This window comes from Carassius auratus, unplaced genomic scaffold (assembly GCF_003368295.1).
Source record: "Carassius auratus strain Wakin unplaced genomic scaffold, ASM336829v1 scaf_tig00215565, whole genome shotgun sequence".
Taxonomy (NCBI): domain Eukaryota; kingdom Metazoa; phylum Chordata; class Actinopteri; order Cypriniformes; family Cyprinidae; genus Carassius; species Carassius auratus.
Window position 1 is genome coordinate 1,180,511 of NW_020528142.1, and position 20,166 is coordinate 1,200,676.

The 20,166-nt window shown below is 35.6% G+C and overlaps 2 protein-coding genes across 3 annotated transcripts; one reads left to right on the plus strand and one right to left on the minus strand.

The window, feature by feature from the left end:
* Positions 1–5,809: 5,809 nt before the first annotated feature.
* On the minus strand, positions 5,810–10,811 carry cep44 (centrosomal protein 44). Its single transcript, XM_026260572.1, has 11 exons — positions 10,695–10,811; positions 10,431–10,521; positions 9,437–9,584; positions 7,991–8,137; positions 7,611–7,709; positions 7,357–7,530; positions 6,951–7,163; positions 6,485–6,545; positions 6,296–6,390; positions 6,173–6,207; positions 5,810–6,057 (listed from the first exon to the last, which is right to left on the minus strand). Exons 2-11 carry the CDS (start codon positions 10,517–10,519, stop codon positions 6,009–6,011), a joined length of 1,110 nt encoding a protein of 369 aa, XP_026116357.1. The 5' UTR covers positions 10,520–10,521; positions 10,695–10,811; the 3' UTR covers positions 5,810–6,008.
* Positions 10,812–11,251: 440 nt separating this feature from the next.
* On the plus strand, positions 11,252–18,985 carry LOC113094988 (F-box only protein 8-like). Of its 2 annotated transcripts, none has more exons than XM_026260574.1 (6): positions 11,252–11,457; positions 13,697–14,045; positions 14,889–15,015; positions 15,570–15,688; positions 15,985–16,181; positions 17,212–18,985. In XM_026260574.1, exons 2-6 carry the CDS (start codon positions 13,705–13,707, stop codon positions 17,397–17,399), a joined length of 972 nt encoding a protein of 323 aa, XP_026116359.1. In that variant the 5' UTR covers positions 11,252–11,457; positions 13,697–13,704; the 3' UTR covers positions 17,400–18,985. The 2 variants fall into 2 exon arrangements, with proteins under 2 accessions (XP_026116359.1, XP_026116358.1); XM_026260573.1 differs by lacking the exon at positions 11,252–11,457 and adding an exon at positions 11,488–11,647.
* The last annotated feature ends 1,181 nt before the right edge of the window (positions 18,986–20,166 follow it).

The window sequence follows — 20,166 nt, forward strand, 5'->3', positions numbered from 1 at the left end:
TTGAATCATTCAAGGGTTAAAGGTGCTCCGCATTAAGCAAAAAACTCTCTTCAATTTCAGTAGCAAGCATGCCTCAGTCCTTAGCAAAGTATTGCAACTTTAAATCTCTTCCTGGGAAAAAGTTTGGTCTCAGATTGATACAGTAAGTTTTGCATGTCGATGAAGTAGTGTGTTTTAATTTCAAGAATGAAATACTATTTAGCAAATAAATAAACAATAAATAAACTTGGCTACAGAATTGTTGTGTATTTCTCTCTCTATATATATATATATTTATATATTTGCTATATATATATATATATATATTTACACACATATATACTTGTATATATACATACATTTATGCATTTTTCTATACCTTTATGCATTTAGCAGATTAAATTATCCAAAGTGACTTACCTGTACACAAAAAGCGATTCACCATAAAGCCAACAATCGTTGTTGTAATACTTATTTTTATTTATATTAAAATATATGCTTTTTTTCCCGATTAGCATTTCAGTATTTTCATATTCACTTTCATATTTACACATACTTTTACTTTCTTCAGACAATTTCTATTACTCTGCAAGTAGCTGAACGAACATATAAATGATTTCTAAAGAGGCAACAATCTAGATGACCCAAAAGTGTCGTCCCTTGTCAGAGGGAAGAGGAAATGTGCAAACATTCCATTATTGTTGGCTGAAAGGCAGACAAATCTAAGATAAGCAAGAGGTGTTTAGTTCATATATTCTTTACGGACTATGGTGGGAAAATCAAACACAATATTCTATTTTCTGCCAGTTTCAGTAGTGCATACAGGAGAAATCTTCAATGTAAACACAACATGGACAGTCTCTTGGGATTGTGTCTGTAGACATTGCCAAATGCTGCATGAGCAGCCTGACATCTGAACAGGGCATTTTGAGTTGATCTAGACCTTAAAACTGAAGACAAAGACTTGACATCTGAAAGACGACTTGCACAGAATTAGCCGTATATGGAGAGCAACTGTGTACATTCCCACTGCTGTTGCTAAGGGCTTGAGACTCAATCAGCTCACAGGTTTACCGAGAACCCCTATGTTTATTTTACATCAGGGGAGCCAAGTGGCCCAAATACTTGCCTATGTGCTCGTTTCTAATGATAAGATGTTATTGTAGGGCTTCCCATGAGCATGTGAAAACTGTTTTGACTGGCAGGCAATGAGGTCTTGGCGGCTGGCCAAGGATAATAACTCGCCTCCTATTGGCAAAGAAAATAAGCATTGAGAGTGGTGTAAATTTGTAATCAAGTGACTTGGAGGAAATTCTTTTCGGAACAAAACTATGAAATACAATGAACGCCAATTTAAGGGGTTAGCAAAAGAGCCTCCCAGAGAACAAATATTTAGCCCATAAGGCAACATAAACATGTAAAGCAATTAGCTTGATGTGCTTAATATCGTAAATGTTCTTGCAAATATTCTACATTTAAACTGAAAGTGTCTCACAATAAATACTCTATAAATATAAAACATGTTCTAAGAATTTTCTGCTAATGTTCTCATTAAATTCTGAAAATGTTATTTTTGACTGTTCTCTGAACAATGTTTTTCTTGGTTAAGTGAATGTTATATTAAACGTAAAGGGAACTTTGCATTTTATCATTTTGCATATAATATGGGAACAATATTTTTTAATGAAACAAGTGGCAGTATAACATAAATGTTAGACGAATGTCCAACTAAAACATTTCATGAAATAACTTTAATGAATGATGTATTTTGCGCTAACCTTTGAGAACACTTAAAGATTAGATAACTTTGATCAAATATTTTATTGATTTTACTGGAACAACTTTCTTTTTTCATGGCTTTGAGAGAACCTTGAAAGTTATAAGAATGTTCCTTGTTAACTGTAGCTTTAAAAAAAAAAAAATCAGATTGACCAAAATACAGCTTTATTATAGCTGAAAGTCAAGGACATAATAAGTAAACTCATCCGTGATTCTAATTATATCTCTTTCTCATTTCACTCTCTTCATCTCGTTTGCTTATGCCCTCCAACCTTTAAAATATGCTCATTAACTTGAGCGATTAGCTCAATTAGCCTTGTTCTGCTCAAGAGGTGCAGATGCCTGCATGGCCGCGACAAACTAATCAGGAAGGTAAAGAGTTCGTAGACATGCATGAGGTCCTGCTAATTAGGAGAGAAAATGAACCTAATGTGGAGGGATCTGGAATGGCCAGGCCGGTGGAATGGAATGAGGGGAGCTTGCATAAACATACACGCTTTAAGACAGAGGAGGAATGCAAAAAGTGTTCCCTCTCACTCACTTCAAGTCGTTTCTCTCATCTCCCCCACCCCTCTTTCGGGACAATGATTAATGAGAGCAGGGGATTACAGCAGCAGCGGAGAGCAACAGAGACGTGCGTTCAACAGCCAATCAACAAAACTTAATGACACAGTCATTATGAATGGACCCCTGTTCTCATCTTTCACTCACTCTCTCCTTTTTTTTAAATAAAGACCTGTGCAGGATTATTATTGCAATCTAAGAACCATCAGTGCAACACATTACATCATGGTCCAGCTCCAGACGATCCAGTTACAGTCGAAAAGTAAAGCAAACGTCCTAGTTTAAAAGACTAATTGTACTGAACATTGTGGGACACTTTATTTTCTCTTAATTCAGTTTTCATGTCAAAGTGGCTGAGCGGATTTCAGATTAGGTGTGCTTCCTGTACCTGTGCTCTTACGTTTAGACTAAACAAACTGACTCCAGAAGCTGATGGAATGAATGGAGATTTGATGAGCCTAATAAAATAAAATTATGAGATCATGTGTTCTAGACTCACAAAAGTTAGGGGTTTTAATGCTTTTGAAAGAAGCTTTTTTATAAAAGAAACGTTTTATGATCAAGGCTGTAAAAGCATATTTTTTTTTATATTATTACAAATTAAATAACTTTTCTATTTGAATATTTTAAAATGCTATTTACTCCAGCCATTACTCCAGTCTTCAGTAGGCCTACATGAATCTGGAGAAATCATTCTAATATGCTGATTTGCTGCTCAAGAAATATTCTTATTATCATCTATGTTGAAAACAGTTGAGCCGTTTAATATTTTTATGGGAACTGTGATACGGTTTCTTCAGGATTCTTAGCTGAATAGAATGTTCAAAATAGTTTTTCAGAATTTATTAGAAAAATTATATCTCATTCCTAACATTATAAATGTATTAATTGTCACTTTTTTCAGCAATTTGATGCGTCTTTGCTGAATAATAATTTCTTAAAAAGAAAACAAAACGACCCTAAACTTTTGAACAGCAGGTGAAGAAACGTACAGAAACCAGAGGAAAAAATAAACTCTAAATGTATTTCTAATATATCTAATTAACTTGCTACAAAGTGGCTCTTCAATTCAACAAATCCAGATTTCTTTAATTCTCTGTATAAACTCATTAAAAAGCACATAAATACACTAATAAAATAAACAAACAACTGTAACGTCTAGTCCCACAAGATGCAACTACTGAGAAAACCTGCATGCAGTCTCAAAGAGAGCAAAGCAAAGTTTCCAATTCACATCTGGCCCCTGCCAGAGGCCTGTTGATTCCACAGGGGGTTTCTGGGGCCCAAGTTATGATGTTATGTAGCAAGGTCAGGATATGAGTCAAAGACATATAGGAACAAAACTTTTTAACATGTAGTTGTCTGCCAAGTTCTTGGAAATGTCTGAATTTAAAAGTTTTCAGATATTAAAACATTTTATACATATACACATATATATATGTACACCCCCCCCACACACACACTATATATATATATATATATATATATATATATAATATATACACACACACACACACACACACACATAAATATATATAACTTCTTAAGATTGACTTTAGCTCGCAGAGTTTACATTTATATATTAAGTGAAAATTTTTGTGACATTTAAAAATAAAATATATATAACAATTTAGAAAATAGAATTTTTATATATATTTCTCACTAATAATACTAAAACTACATCACTGACCCATATACAGACATCAGCAACACCCTGTGTCTAGTGGAGACAATGTGCAGCCCCTTCGGGTAAGTTCCCAAACAATCTGTCTGAGCATCTCTCTCTCTCTGACTCCTATTCAATACATTCACACTCACACCAAACATACATACAAGACAGTCACAGGCATTCTCTGTTGACCAGCCACACAAACACATGCACACACTCTCCTTCAACATAATTACAGAGGTCATCTGACCTTTCTTTTCCTCTCCATGAATGCTTTATGTCTAATTGATCTCAGAGTGATTCTCATAGTCTCTGTAGTACATAGGGCACTGAATGGAACGTCTGGAAGAGCGAACAGAGGTCAGTGACCCTCTCGGTGTTGTCAACTGCAGAGAGAAAATCCACTGATGAAAAACAGTTTTACATCATTGCCTCGTACCGAAAATGAAATGTGAGAAGAGTAAAGCTGTCCTGTGAGACCAACAAGTCAGACCTCTGATGTCTTGTTTTGAGACATTGCTAGGTCAAAGCCAGGTCTCAAGTTGTTGTTTTTTTACACAAATTGAAATCTGATAAATGTTATATCTTGAACAATGACGACCAACACCAAGAGACCATCCAAAAGGTCACTTGACCTCAGACATGCAAATACATTGCAAGTTTGTCCTATATCAGGAGTCGAGGATTCTTGAATTCTGCTAACAGCGACCCATAAGTTGGAAATTCACTGCAATTCCCTTTCTGATCCCTTGCTGTGACCACTATCGCCTAAAGTACTACATTTAACTCCAGGTAGAAGGAAAATGGTGCTGGATGAGTACTGGAGATGGTTTCTCGGGTGAAACCATTCTGTGCTACCAAAACAGCAAACAGAAAAAAAAATCATTAAGTTTCCCAAACACAGAGTCACATCCAAAACTCAAGCCACTGGTAAAGCCTATGCCATAAACTATTCAGGATGCTTAAACAAACAAAGCACTGTTTCAAAATTTATTTAAATTTATTTAAATGTATTTAAAATTTATATACATCTGAATAAACCCAGCATAGCACCTAAATGGTGGGTGGGGTGGGGGGCATTTGGGAATTTTGAAATGATTGTAGTATCCCAATTACATACACAAGTGTGTCATAACTGGACAGGAGGGACGGATGGATTTCTACCTTAACTTCAGAATTATTTATCTATTTTGGAGCATGTGCTAAAGAAAGAATAGCTCAAAAACACATTAATGGCATTATAATTAATGCACTAAGACATCATCCAGTGATTACACATTTTACTTTAATATTCAAGTGACTGCACATCTGTTGTGTGGCACTGGACTGATGCAGCCTTCAGGACTGGGTGCAATACAGAAAACTGACTTCAGAGTGCGCCATAAAGTAATTTACCATTAGGTTTTACATGGGTAGCAGTGACATCTAGAGGACAAGACACTCATGTTAATCATAGACAGTAAAAGAGATGTTAATACACCTGCAGAATCAGTGGGAGGGCATATTAAAACACTGATTAATAAAAAAAACAAAAAACCAAAAAAAAAACTAATTTACTCACCCTCACATCTTCTACGATGTTTTTTTCCCCCACTGGAACCCTTCACACAGCTTTTTCCTATACAATTCTCAAAATTCCCAAATTGACAAATGTATTAATAATAATAATAATAATAAACAAATTTTATGTTTGGAACAGGCTGAACTGTAGCAGTTTTACCTCAATCTGCCACTTCTGAAACTTCACAAGCAAAGAAGGTGCCACATGCAGCACTAATCATTTTTGTTATGAGACGCACAAGAACCAGTGAAGACTAATAAAAAGTATCTATTCGATTTATTTGAAATACACTTGCCACCATATGGTATTGGGCAATACATTTAATGAATTACAGTTTTGGTCTGTTTATCAGAAAGTCTTTGCTAGACTAATTTTAGTACAATATGAGAATTTGTCAGTTTTTTAAATGACAGATTTTAGTCCTTAAAAACACGTTTCTCTGGGATAAGATTACATTTACATTGTGGGTTCTATGTTTTGCAGAATGTTAGATGTATCCTTCATCCTGAAATGGGACAGAAAAAACAACAACAAAGTATTGATGTGCAATCCTTTGTCTAAATGACACCCAAAACACAATCCTTCAAGAGAAATGCTATTGATATAAAAATACCACTTACATGTGAACTATTCTGTCCAGCCTCTCTTTAAAATTCTAAGAAACAGAAAAAAAAATAATTAAAAAAAATATTGTGAAACGAACTAATCTTGAAAATTTGGTGGATGGATGGATGGATGGTCACCTGGGGAGCGGTCGGAGAAGAACTAGCTGGAGTGCGTCCATTATCACTGATGTCAGATGGTGGATGAATCACAGTAGAAACACCACTCGCAGATACTTTAACACGGATACAAATGGGGAAAAAATTTATCAAACTATTTTAGATTTAAGGAATGTAATGCAATTTTAGGGCTAAAAGGTTTCAACGTACCTGTGTCCTCTTTGAATCTACCATTGTCTGTGTTGAGGACACCATCTCCTGAAGTTAGATCCTACAGAAGTAGAACTTTGTAAAAACTTTGAAAACTTTTTGTAAGCACCAAAAAACACATTAACTCATCTTATATTCAGTACTTCTGCAAATGTCAACTTAACATAAAAACAAATCCTAAAATAACACGCTCATGAACCATAAGGATTTATTTGACCTTTAAACAGTTTGCAGTCTTCCTAAAAACCTGCACTTTCCAAATGAATTACCCATTTTTTAAACTAACACATGTGAGAGCTTTGCTAGTGCATGTGTATCTGCGCTGGAGAATGTCACTGCTTTTCATCACGTAACGCAAGCTTGATCATCAAAGTGAGTTTTGGGAGAAAGCAGAATTGTGTCACAATTGCAGTAGAAATTACAATTTACAGTTCCAAGCCTCCAAACAGATGTTACACTCCTGTACCTGTGCTGATGTCAATGCCTGCCTGGTCTCCAGCAGCAGCACGCGACCGTCCAAGTTCTCCCACTGGCTGCTCTCGATGATAATCTTGCCAGCCAAGCTTTTCTCCAGAGCATGTATCCTGTGTTCCATAAGGGCCAACCGCTGCTCCAGTCTGCCAACACTCTCCAGAAGACCTGATTCTACACCCCTCAGCCGGCTCTCGAACACACACTCCTAACAAGACAGCATGTGCATTAGATTGGATTTGACAAGTTCAAAACTATAAAAAAAGAGAAGGAATTGGAATTTTGAGAAATTGTGGAGTTCTAACATGAAATGGCTAAATAAAAAATAATCATAATAATGGATGCTTGACTAGTTGTTCCCCTTCCTCTGTGTAAATGTGTTGCAGGATGCACGTTCTCACAATTGAATCTGCAGTCTGAGAGGAGTCCTCAAAACGCTCGCAGTCTAAGCCCCTCTTTTCTGTTTCCTCGTCCTGCTGTAGATGCTCTTCTGAGGAGCATCTGAGGAGTTTCTGAGGAGCTGGTGCTGAGCTGCTGCCAAGATGCTTTTCTACCAGTGGCTGCTTCCGAGAGACCTAAGAGGAAGGGAAACAGCTATAATAATAATAATAATAATAATGATAATAATAATCATTATTATTATCAAATTGCTTACTGTCAGGGCTGATAACTCCAGTGATGCACTCTCAGCAGAAGAGATCTCATTTTTAGTGCAGCTCTTAAACTGAGGCCTTCTCTTTGGTTTACTAACATGCTGTAAGACAACAGAACACAAAATGAGTCTACTTCTGCAATATGATATTATATTATATAATAAGGCGATAATACATTATTTGTATTACAAAATGGCCGATAACCAATAAATTATATTATATAATTGCAATATTATATCTAAATAGATTTAAAAAAAAAGACTAAGAATTAAAATAAACCATATCAAACAAACAATCAATCGAACTAACAAACTAATATAGGTGAATTATTGATCATATCTCTGTATAACAAAAACTGTGTGTGGGTAAATCTTTCAGATACCTTGCTCTCTTTAGTGAGTTCTTTGTGTTTGTTGAGAACGAGGCCAATGATATCACAGAGAATGATGACTTTCCTCTCAGCAAAGCCAAACTGAAGAAACTGCTGTTTGGTTAACAGTGGCTTAAAGCTGAAAACATCCCGCAAGACCTACATTTGAAGAGATTTTCCCATGAAGATGCAGATACAACAAAAAAACTGTGATAAAATAAATGGTTTATTTAAGGGGTTTAATGTATTAGAAGAATAGGAAGGACGTTATCCCCTAAGTGGGTTACAATTTTTGATTTGTAGAATTTCTGGTTCAGGAGGTACTCCAGAGGAACCACCAAGACTAATCACAGGGATAAGCCAGATGTAAACAGTGAGCTGTAGTGCAAAGGGAAAATGACGAGTGGAAAAATATGACAAAACTGCCAAACAACGCTTTCCTTTTAAATGCCAACAGGGTCCTCAAGGTAATATGATGGAAGCACTAATTCCCACCAGAATATTTCACGTGAGCTGCACATTATCATGAGACGAAGGCCAGATCTCTTTTAGAACTGCACGAAAGGTCAGCGAACAGGAGGAAGTGCTGAAAGACAGAGCTGCACTTCAGTCCCACGGCTAAATGTACAGAATCGGCTTGGAGTAAATCTGAGATCACATGACTTGGACCAACATGAAGGCCAGCCTCCTTTTTTTTTTCTCTCACAGCAGGAAAGAGACATGAGCAGAGAATTTTAATTACTCAAGACTTGGTGAAGAAGAGCTGCCAGTTGAACATCTGAATGCTTTGCTGGAGAACAGAGCTACAGATGCTGTGAATCACAGAGCTCTGGAGAGACCTGCATTTCTGATGTGGGGCGAGAACCTCCCAGATCAGGGACAGTGCCAATAAAAAAGGCAACACAAAGACAGGCTTTGTAAATTTAATTACATGTGAAATTGCTTTTTTTAAAAGAAATCCACCTCATTAAAGGCGGAGTGAAAAGCATTATTAATGACTACAACCACTTTGATCCATTTAAAACAACCAACTCCTTAAAACCACTAGGTCTTGAAAGAAATTACAAACAGTTTATAAAAGTCTGTAATAAAAATCTGTAGTGGATTTCAAATAAACATTATCCAATAACTCTGACCCTAAACCATGAATTGGATTGATATATTTGAAGGGATAGTTACATAAGTCTCTTTATTTCTTTTTCTGTGGAATATAAAATTAACTTTTTTTTTTTTTTTTTTAATGGACACCAAAACTGTTCGGTTACCAACATTCTTTAAAATATGTTCTTTTGATCTGCCGCACATAAATAAATAAATAAATAATTAAATAAATACATTTTTGGCTTAAATTTGTGTTCAAATTATTTAAGTCAAAGTTCAGTTAAAAGGACGTATAACACATAACAAGCCACACAGTCGAAAATAATATATAGTGGTATATAAGGTAATGCAATGCACCTTGTAAACATTCTCAATAAATCGTAAATCATTCAATCCAGTTAGTTCCACGCCATAATCAACCAGGCGCTCGGTGAGTGAGGGGGAAAAGGACGTGAAGGCGAAGCTCACAATAGGAAGACAAGCTGATGGATCTCCCACAGCCAATCTGGAAGCATAAAACCCAACATCAAATTACGAAGCACTGACAAACCACACATTAAATCACAAAATCAACACCACATAAAGGTTTTAAATCAAATATAAAAGTTATTTATAACACGACAGCACAAAATAACACTCTCGAAATTGTCTGCAAGCTATTTTGAGTGTCGTGCTGGAGACAAATTAAGTCATATTTCTGGATCATCTCCAGCACATACAAGCCAAAAGGATCTGTCTTTCTGAGAAGCATGTTGTGTTTGATGCATCTCACATCAAAACCTCTTCACCGAGCATCTGATGTGCAGCTTGGGTTCCTGGTGGAGAAACGGAGCTGGTTTTTGTAAAGCCTGTTTACAAGATATCTCAGCACTGGAGAGGCTCTGGACAAGTCTTTAACTTTCCAAACTTCAAAACAAAATGTGGACATGAAACACTGGCAGAGCCCCATTTTGGATGTTTATACGAGTCAAGATGTTTAAAGCCTAGGCCAAAAAAAAAAGTGAGGTTGGAGCTGGGGACGTTGGTGTCTAATGAATAACATCCCACATATATTGTCTCCGCTGACTGCATATGAAACAGACATTCAGAAGAGCTATGAATTCATGAAGCCTTGATTGAGTCCTGTTTAATGAAGGAGATTTGGATCTACTCAAAATCTAGGATTTGTCCCTGTGGTCACATTTTACTAAAGGGGGTCCCTTTATTCATTTAATTGAATGAATCTAGATTGTATAATTTATATACCAATCTGAAGTAAATGGTTTTCTTTGTACGTTTAGATTCCAGCTAATAATGAGAGAACTGATATTTGTGGTAGCACTATTCCTTTAACATTCATCATACTAAATACCTTTGATAGTCCACTTCTCTGGGATACTTCAGAGAACGGAGAGACGCTTCCAGCTTTCTCAGACATCCCTTCAGATCACCAGTGGACATCTCTGTCGTTTTCAGGATGGATTTCATCAAGAATTATATTTTAGTAATATGTACCGCTGTCATTTTAACCATTCATTGACCATGTATAAAAACGATATTGGCATGCTGTACATCTTTTTTTTTACTTCATTATATGTCGCACTCGATTTTCGTTAATAACAATTCTGTGTCTTACCGATGGCTGAGTTTTATAGTGAACTTTTAATTTCCTTTTGTTTTTGCCGCTGAAATATTCGGTATTGTTGTGATAGGTTTCTATGCGGTTCAACCCAGCGTTTCACTTCTACACATTCATGCCTTTGATTACGTCTTTTAGATATTTTCCCTTTAATGGGTTTTGTGTTAAATTTAAAGCACGTGTTTACAAATTTGGTAATTTGTAACTTAATGAAAATGTTTATTTACTAATGTATTTATTTCATTAATTAACGTATTTAATAAATCCTGATTTATATATTTATTTGGCTGATTTGATAATTACTTGGTTCAGTCAGTGTCTTTATTTTGGATTTTATTTTATATATTTTTGCAATTTATTTTATTTAACTTTCTTTTGTTTTAAATAAGCATACGAATTTGACAAACATGAAAAAAAAAACTTGCAATCGAAAGTGCATGTATGCGTACCTGTGGTTGGTTTACTCTGAGAGATTTGCGTCACTTCCACCAATAACAAGAGACGTCAGTCTATGGACGTCAGTCTGGCCAGAGTGGAAGGAGGCGGAGCTAGAGACAGGAGAAGGAGGAGTGAGTGAACTGATGAATGATAGTGAGTGTCACAGGATTGTCTCACCTCGATCTGCGGCGTCGGAGCTGTCATGATGTCTGTCCTGGGCTCCTGTTAAATGACTGCGACGATTTCATCCGTGAGACAGTGGCAGATCAGCAAGTTATTTCGTCGCGGCGGCGGTAGAAGTATTTCACACACACACACAGAGGTGGGTGGTGCTGCTTTGAGCCATTGACGCTACGAAAATTAAAACAGTAGCGTTCCATGCGTGACTTTGCGCGACATCTAATCAGAGTTCGAGTTTATGTGTCAAATTGGCATTTCAACCAATCGTTTTAGAGAGAGGCGGGACTTTGTGCTTCAGCCAAACATGATGGAAGACCTTTTGCTAAGAAAATGTAAGCTGTAGAAAACCTCAATTTGTGTGTGCCAGTCACTACAACTCACAAGTTTAGTAGTCTGAAACTCTAAATAAGAAATGTTTATTTAATATATAACGTCTTAGAGCTTAAGTTTATGTTTTACACTTGAGTAATGTGTCAGATGAGCTCTTCTTTGTTAGGACTGAAATCTGAAAGGCTACTGATATGCAAATAAAGGCAAAAATGTAGGTCAGAGTTTATATTACGTTCCAAGTCCTTTTTGCATAACAAACTTTTTTTTTTCAGATACTGTGAATAGGATTGTGTGCTATATCTTGCTCTTCTATTTACAGTAAACAGTTTTTTTGTCAAGAGTACCAGAATTAGAACATGCATGGGGTTGCCAGACCTGTTCACTTTCACTTTTAATAGAAACATAACAACAACAACAGAAAGTTCAAAAATGACCATTATAAGCTTTTCTTTTTTTTTTTTTTTTTGTAAGATTTAAGAGCTGTTCCTGCTCTTAGGCAAAGCAGAGGCAAATTGCTTGTAAGAGTTCATTGACCTTGTTCAGATTTCCAGTCCATGATTTTAGCAGGTTTAAGAATTTCCAAGCTCCTCCTACAGAATGCCAGAGAGCAGGTGCAGTAGCATTACGTCAGACCCATGCATGTATATGTCAATTTCATATAAGAAAGCCTGTCATGCTAGATACTCTGCGACAAGGAGAGCAACCAGAGAGCATTCAAGAGGCTATTAGAGACAAGAACAACAATGCTTCTCATAAATAGAATCATGTTTTAGAAAGGAAGGTCCTTGGACGCCACATAAAAAGGCTTAATGCATATCTCCAAGAGAGGATTAGTGCTACTGCAGTGGAGATAAACCTGCCATCAGGGCTTTTATTTCCTAGCTTACTACTGCACACTAGCACTGAAAACAGTTTCCTAGAGGCTGTTTTGTTCTGATGAGGTAAGGATTCAGGGACCCAACTGAAATGATCTAAATCAAGATTAAAGTGCTGAGAGCTTGAGGTCTCTGGATTACTCTGGTTTAGTTTTACAGAAGGCAGAGAGATAAAAGGCTTTAGACACAAAGCATTACTGTAATATTACTATTATAAATAAATGCTAAAAAAAGAGATGATATGATATACAAATGCTTTCAGCAATACAAGAAATAAAAGCAGACTGGCCTGTCCATATCAGATGTCTCATATGGCTGAGATCACATCAGTAGTCAGTACCCAGATCAGCAGTAATGCTGGAACTCTATTTAATCCATTTGAAATAGAAATGTACATTTGAAAAACATTGTATTTAGACTTCTGGTCAAAAGTTTGGAATACTTTTGGAATATTTTATTTTAAAATGTATTCTTTTGATGGCAAAGCTGAATTTTCAGCAGACATTAGTCCAGTCTTTAGGGTCACATGATCCTTTTGAAATCATTCTAATATGCTGTTGTGCTGCCCAAGAAACATTTCTTTTTATGATCAATGATGAAAACAGTTTTTGCTGCTTAATATATTTTTGAAACCATCATGCACTACCATTCCACAGTTTGGGGTATATAAGATTGGTTTAAGAAAAAATAAGTAAATAGGTTAAAAGTGACAGTAAAGACATTTTTTATAGAATTTAAAGCATACTAAATTGATAATAATAAAAACTATCATTGAACACCAATAACTGATAATGGTAGAATATAAAAATGATTTCTGAAGGATTCTCAATTAAAAATTATAATTTGACGTTTAATATGTGTTAAAATAGAAACACAGTTATTTTAAACTGCAATAATATTTCACAATATTACTGTTTTACTGTATTTTTGATTAAATGCAGCACTGGTGAACAAAAGAGACTTCTTTCCAAAAAAAGTAAAGAAAAAAAATCAAATATTCCAAACTTTTGAGTTTTGACCTCTTTAAGTGTTCTGTAAATGCTTATTTAAATACATGCCACATTTTTTCTCAAGCTACACACAAACTACTTTTATAGTATACTATTTTAATGCATTGAGGGCTGAAGCCAGATGTATGTATGTATAGTGGATTTCACTCAAATGTAACCTTTTTAGATCTGCAGATGGGTCAAGGTCTGTGGAGGGTGGTGAGGAACCAGCAGCTGCAGCAGCAGTACAGTGAACAGTGCTTCCTCCAGCGGGACGGAGAGCAGGGCCAGAGGATGGGGCCCCCGCTGGCTGAGCCGCTGCAGCAGCACCGCACACCGCAGTGCCAGGTGCCCGGCGCCGACATCAGCTACCTGCTGCGCGTCCGCAAGGGCAGAGAGGAGCAGGGCTTCATCGATCTTGAGATGCTGCCGCCCGAACTCAGCATCACTATCCTCTCCTACCTGAATGCTACCGACCTGTGCCTGGCCTCCTGCGTGTGGCAGGACTTGGGGAATGATGAGTACCTGTGGCAGGGGTTAGTGAGGGGTTTAGCTTCCATATAAAATCTTGAGTATTTATTGAAATATTTTTTTTTAAAATAATAATTAAGGGAAAACTACATAAGGGAGACAAGAAACACAAACTACCTGTGAAAAGTGTAGAATAATAATGTTTTTGATATGAATATTTTATGCTCACCAAGGCTCCATTTAATAAGGATTTATTTAATAAAAGTACAGTAAAACACCAATGTGAAATATCATGGCAAATTAAATAAATGTTTTCTGTTTTAATAAATTATTTGTATTAAAATATTCAGTATTACATGATCATTCATAAACCATTCCAATGCTGCTGAATTAATATTATTAATGTTATTATTGGTACAATTTTTTTTCTTTTTTTTTTAATTCTTAATAATAGGTCGAAATAGATATTTTTTTCAGGATTCCTTGAAGCTTGGAAAATTCAAAAGAGCAGCATTTATTTGAAACAGGAATATTTTATAGCATTATAAATGTCTATATTCTTACTTATAAATAATAAAAGCATGATTTTTTTTTTCTTATTGAACTTTTGAATATTAATGTATCACAGTTTCAAAAAAAAATTCATAATTAAATAAATGCAGCTTTGGTTAGTGTAAGAACAAAAATATATTCTAAACTTTAAATTAAAGTGTGTAAGGTTTCAATGGATTTTATGCAAAGTAAATGATATGAATTATTTATGCTTTTAGATGTCCAGCTATTCAATAAATCAATACATAAATTATCTTTTAAAAACATATGACCTATTTTTCAAATATTCACTACTATAGAAAGTGTATAAGCATTTGTCCAATTCAATCTCTTGTTTTTCTCTGTCTGCCCTCTAGCCTGTGCAAGTCCACTTGGGGTCACTGTTCCATATACAACCGAAGGCTTCCATCTGGATTTTCATACAGAAAACTCTACTTGGAATTAGATGAAGGAAGTCTAACCTTCAACGCCAACCCACAAGAGGTACAAAAAAATACAAGCTTTTGTTCTGCCTCGCCACAATAACGTCTCATTAATTAGAGGGCAAACCGTTTAATGTTTAAATGGGCAATAAACAGAGAAATGATCATAGCCACAACGTGCTTTGGAAATACAATTCTGACCAGCTAGCTATGATTAATATGACGGTTTCCTCCTCCACCCTGTAAATTCCCACATGACCCAGAAATGCTCATACTGCAGACTAAAGATATAATTTTTACAAGCTCACCTAGAATGAATAATGGTGCATGACATAGGCTTTTAGATCACAACCCGGATCAAAACGAAATGGATGGCTTTTCTCTCATGCAAGCTGCTCTTAAAACATCATTTCTGTTCAGAGATGCATTCGTATGTCTTGGCTCCCCCTCGCTCGTGTCTTAGGTTAGATTAGCAAAGCTTTAGCTGTCCACTTAAAGGACATGCGATAGCCTTGCTCCGGACCAAATCGCGGTGTCTGGTAAAAAAGCATGCCCCCTCCTTCTCTTTTTCCTCCTAATCCCCACACCCTGTTTTATGTGGGTTCTTTCATTCAGGGTATCAGTTACTTCATGTCCAGAGGTATTCTTGTGGACCACCCGAAGGAAATTGCCAAGTTTATATTCTATACCAGAATGCTGAATTGGAAGATGCTGCGGATTTATCTCGATGAACGGTTTGTTTGTTTGTTTAAATGTATACTATTAATGTCTTTTATTAATGTAGAACTTAATTCACTTTAGTTTACAGTCCTGTTCCTCATGTACATACTAGGTACTTATTATAGTAATTACAATAACTATGTAATAACTAGGTACTAACCCTGAACCTACCCCTAAACCTAACCTTACCCCATGTAGTGACCTTGTATTACCAGAACGTTCTTAGATATAGTGTACTTACAGTGTATATAAGTACATGTGAGTACACATAATGTAAAATAAAGTGCAACTGAAACTACTGTGTTTGCAGGCGAGATGTCTTGGATGAGCTTGTCAAACTTCATAACTTTAGTAACCAGTTCCTCCCTAATGCACTGAGAGACTTCTTCAGACACATTCATGCGCCGGAGCGGAGGGGCGAGTACCTGGAGACCCTCATCACTAAGTTTTCTCATCGTTTCTGTGCCTGTAACCCCACTCTGGTGCGGGATGCGGGCTTAAGTCCTGGTAAGTGAAGTACAACACGGTCATAAAAGATCCCAGACTGGCACTTATACTACAGAGTGATCTAGTGTGTAACTGTGACATCAAGAACACTGTGATTTGCTTTGCTTGTTGTCAGGTGAGTCAGCAGATCAGAAGTGACGTACACTGATTTTGCCTTAAGAGAAAATGAAAGCTGAAATACTGGTTCTACTATTGGTACATACATAGTAACAGATTGCAGGATTAGTATTGTAGTGTATTGATTTGTCAACCATAATTAAATAGCTGCAGATCTGTGTGATCTCATCTTTGTTCAGAGCAACATGTGAGAAATCCTTGTATTTACACCGTCGTTTGTTTCTAAAGCCGAGCAAAGCCTGCTGGCTTAAAGTGTTAGCAAAAGACGACCCTGCTCTGAGATCAACCAATCACAGTTACCTTCTGCAATAACATGTGACTTGTAGTGTGTGTGTTCTACTGTACAAGCATGAAGATTTATTATAAATTACTGACAGAACTCGCACTTCAAGTCAAGATTTTTTTTTACCTTTAGATTCTCGACGTAATATTAAAGGCATTAATGAAAGACATTATGGATAAATTCTCTGAAGAATGCAAAGCAGGGACCTAATATATATATATAACGCACATACAACTAAATATGATCTTAAATTCCATCCTACGTCAAAAGTGAGGAGTAATTTGGGATTTTTAAAGGGAAAAACTGAAGTGAAAAAGTACAGCAACTAAAGAGCACGTGCAAACTTGTAAATGTAAAGATAAATGGACAAATCACAATATGCATTAATATTCTTATATGCACAGATGAGCAACTGCTTTGTGATAATTAACTCAGTTATAGATAGATCCTTTATAAATTTGCGGTTAAAAAATTTCGGAAAATGTCATCCATATACATCCAGCTTCATTCTATTTTCATCTTTATTAAAGATGTTTCTGCGTAATGCAGGCATTTTATTTAATGAAGGGGTTACAATGTTAACTGTGCTGAACGTCATAAACAGCACACCTCTCTCTTCTGGTTTTGCAGATGCAGTGTACGTGCTGTGCTACTCCCTGATCCTTCTCTCCATCGACCTGACCAGCCCTCATGTAAAGAACAAGATGTCCAAGAGGGAGTTTATCCGAAATACACGGCGGGCTGCTCAGAACATCAGCGAGGACTTTGTAGGGCACCTCTATGACAACATCTATCTGATCGGCCATGTGGCGGCCTAGGCACTACAGCGCTTGACACGTTAGAGAGACTGCTGGCACGCCGAACATTAGCGACCGCACTAGGAAGGATTCTGCTTGAAGCTGGAAGAAACACTGTGGGAACCCTGCAGGTCATTTTAAACTTTAAACTCTTATGAATGAAGCTCTTGATACGATCGGCTGCATTGCAAAGGAGTGGAGGACAGCCACAATCTGAAGAAGCTGCATAAGCGAGTCAGTTGTTGGGAGGCTAGCAATGGTAGCCACTAGGTTTCTCTATTACAAACCGATTAAACATGCAAAACCATGTACATGAAGATATATGAGATAAGCTATGAATTCAGTTAAAACTGAATGTAGACGTTATTGGGCTTGCGTCATATATACAAAGACATCTTGTTGTCTTCCTTTTTTTTCTTTTTTTTTTCTCATTCTAATTTGTAAACCTCTCGTGCTTATCAAATGAATGTCAGGTTTTTTGCCATATCTACAAAATTCAGGCAAGTCTAAGACATTCAGTCTACGGTCACTGTAATATCATTGACTGACTAAAACAGTAAACCTATAATATTGATAATGAACAAAAGCATTTTTTTTTTTTTTTTATTCTGTGTGTACACACTTGTTTTAGGGGGCTTTGTGTTGGTGCATTGTCACTTATGACTCCTCTTCCTTGAGAAGAGTAAAACCCTGTGAGACATTGTATGCACTGAATTTTTACTACATATCTTTCATAGGTTTGGTACCTTTTGTCATCTTCCTTTGCTACAGGTTGTTGATGTTCTTTTTTTTATTTTTTTGCATCACATTCTGTTAGACCGTTTTCCAATCATATATAAATGATATACACACAAATGCAAAAGAAATTAGCTATCCATTTCATATAAACATTTGAGTATGTTCAGCCAGAGAAATTTTCTTTTTCTCTAATAATTCATAGGACATCTTGTCTTTTAATTATATATTTACTCTAAGTTCATAAATGTGGGTATTTTTCTTTTATTCTGACTTACTACAATTGGGTGCCAATAGTGAGGATTAAATATTAAATATATACACAATAATGTAAATTCATTATTCACACACTCTGCATAGTTTAATTTAATGTCAGCCATTTTATTTGCACATAATGTATATATTGAAGTATAGAGATTTATAAACATAAAATTTTATTTTGGAGTATTTTAACTAAGAGTTGTTTTTTCTCTGAATTAAAAGAGTGAATTCTGTCCTTTTGCACTTTTTTGGCATATTTATCATGTCATGATGCTATGAGCGCTCAACCACTCAGAAAACTAAAATGCATTTATTTGTGAAATGTCATACCAATAACTACATAATCCTGACCATTGTTATCCAGTGCTGAAGTAACTGTATTTTTAATAACCTTTTACAACTCATCTGTTTCTGATTTTTTATCTTTATTTTTACTATGCTCTGCATTGAGTAGGTATGTATCCAGCAAATGCAATTCTGTTTAAACAAATCTACTTAACTGTAGTTAAATTGCAGAAAAGATTTGTTTAATATTAATTTCAGAATGATAACACTGGACTAATGCACTTATAGATTCTATCAAAAAAATAAATAAAACTTTGCAAAGCGCTGTTTGCATAGTCACGTGTCTGATCCTTAGCATAAAAACGTTTAAATATTACTTTTATTTTCACTGAGTGGAATATATTCTGTATAATATAAATGCCCAGTTAAGTTAAGAATGCTTTTCCGTAAATTGCAACTAGGTAAATAAATTACGCGACTACCTTTATTTAATCTGTATGAGAGGCCATTTATGTAGCTACTTTATTAATTTAGACTATTCCTAGATTATTTTGCATAGGAAAGGCATCGACATAAGATAATTATCGTTTTAGTCCAATTTGAACTTGAAACAAAAGAGTATATGATTATTAAGACATGTTCGTTTATTATATTTTAGCTTAAATATACAGTACATATATATATATATATATATATATATATATATGTGTGTGTGTGTGTGTGTGTGTGTGTGTGTATGTATGATATATTTGCTGCTATATTATAAGACTAAACTGAATGCAAGGATATAAAATGCGTTTTAAATAGCCTACACATTTATGCCATTACGATTGGGAGAAAAACAAGTTGTTGTTTAAAAGAACAGAATCTGTTGTTTTATTTTTATTTATTTATTTTTTTTAGCCAAAACTTTTAGGTATACACCCATAAATTACCTTTAAAAATAAACCTATTCTGACAAATATAGGCCTATTCATTGGTGTAAAAATTGTGACCACTTCCCCTTACTTCTTATAATAAAACAAACTAAATGATTCATGTTACTTGACCTTGAATATGTAATCATCAAGTTAAATAGTGAAAACAATAAAAGATTTATTCATTCAAAATTCATTCGTTATTTTTGCACATAGCTATATAACCTACATGCTTTTTCGATTTTGTCCATGGATTTATCAAAGGCTCGTCCGTTAAAATGTTGTTTATCTGTGGTGACGTTATGTTTCTCAGGTCTAATGGAAGAGTTTGGGCTATAATTTGGCATGATTGATGACGTCCTTGCCTTCGCTATGACTGCATTCCATCAATACTGTCTCAAAAACTGCGCGAGCCTCTCTGACGCCTGAAATTGCGTCTGGTCTACCTGACACCGTGGAGAAAATACAAAGACCTTGTGATTTTGACACTTCTGGGATGACGGAGAAATGGTAACCGTGGCCTTGTTAAACTAGGCTATTTAAATAGGCTACGTCAATAATAATAATAATATGCTAATATGTTTTAAATA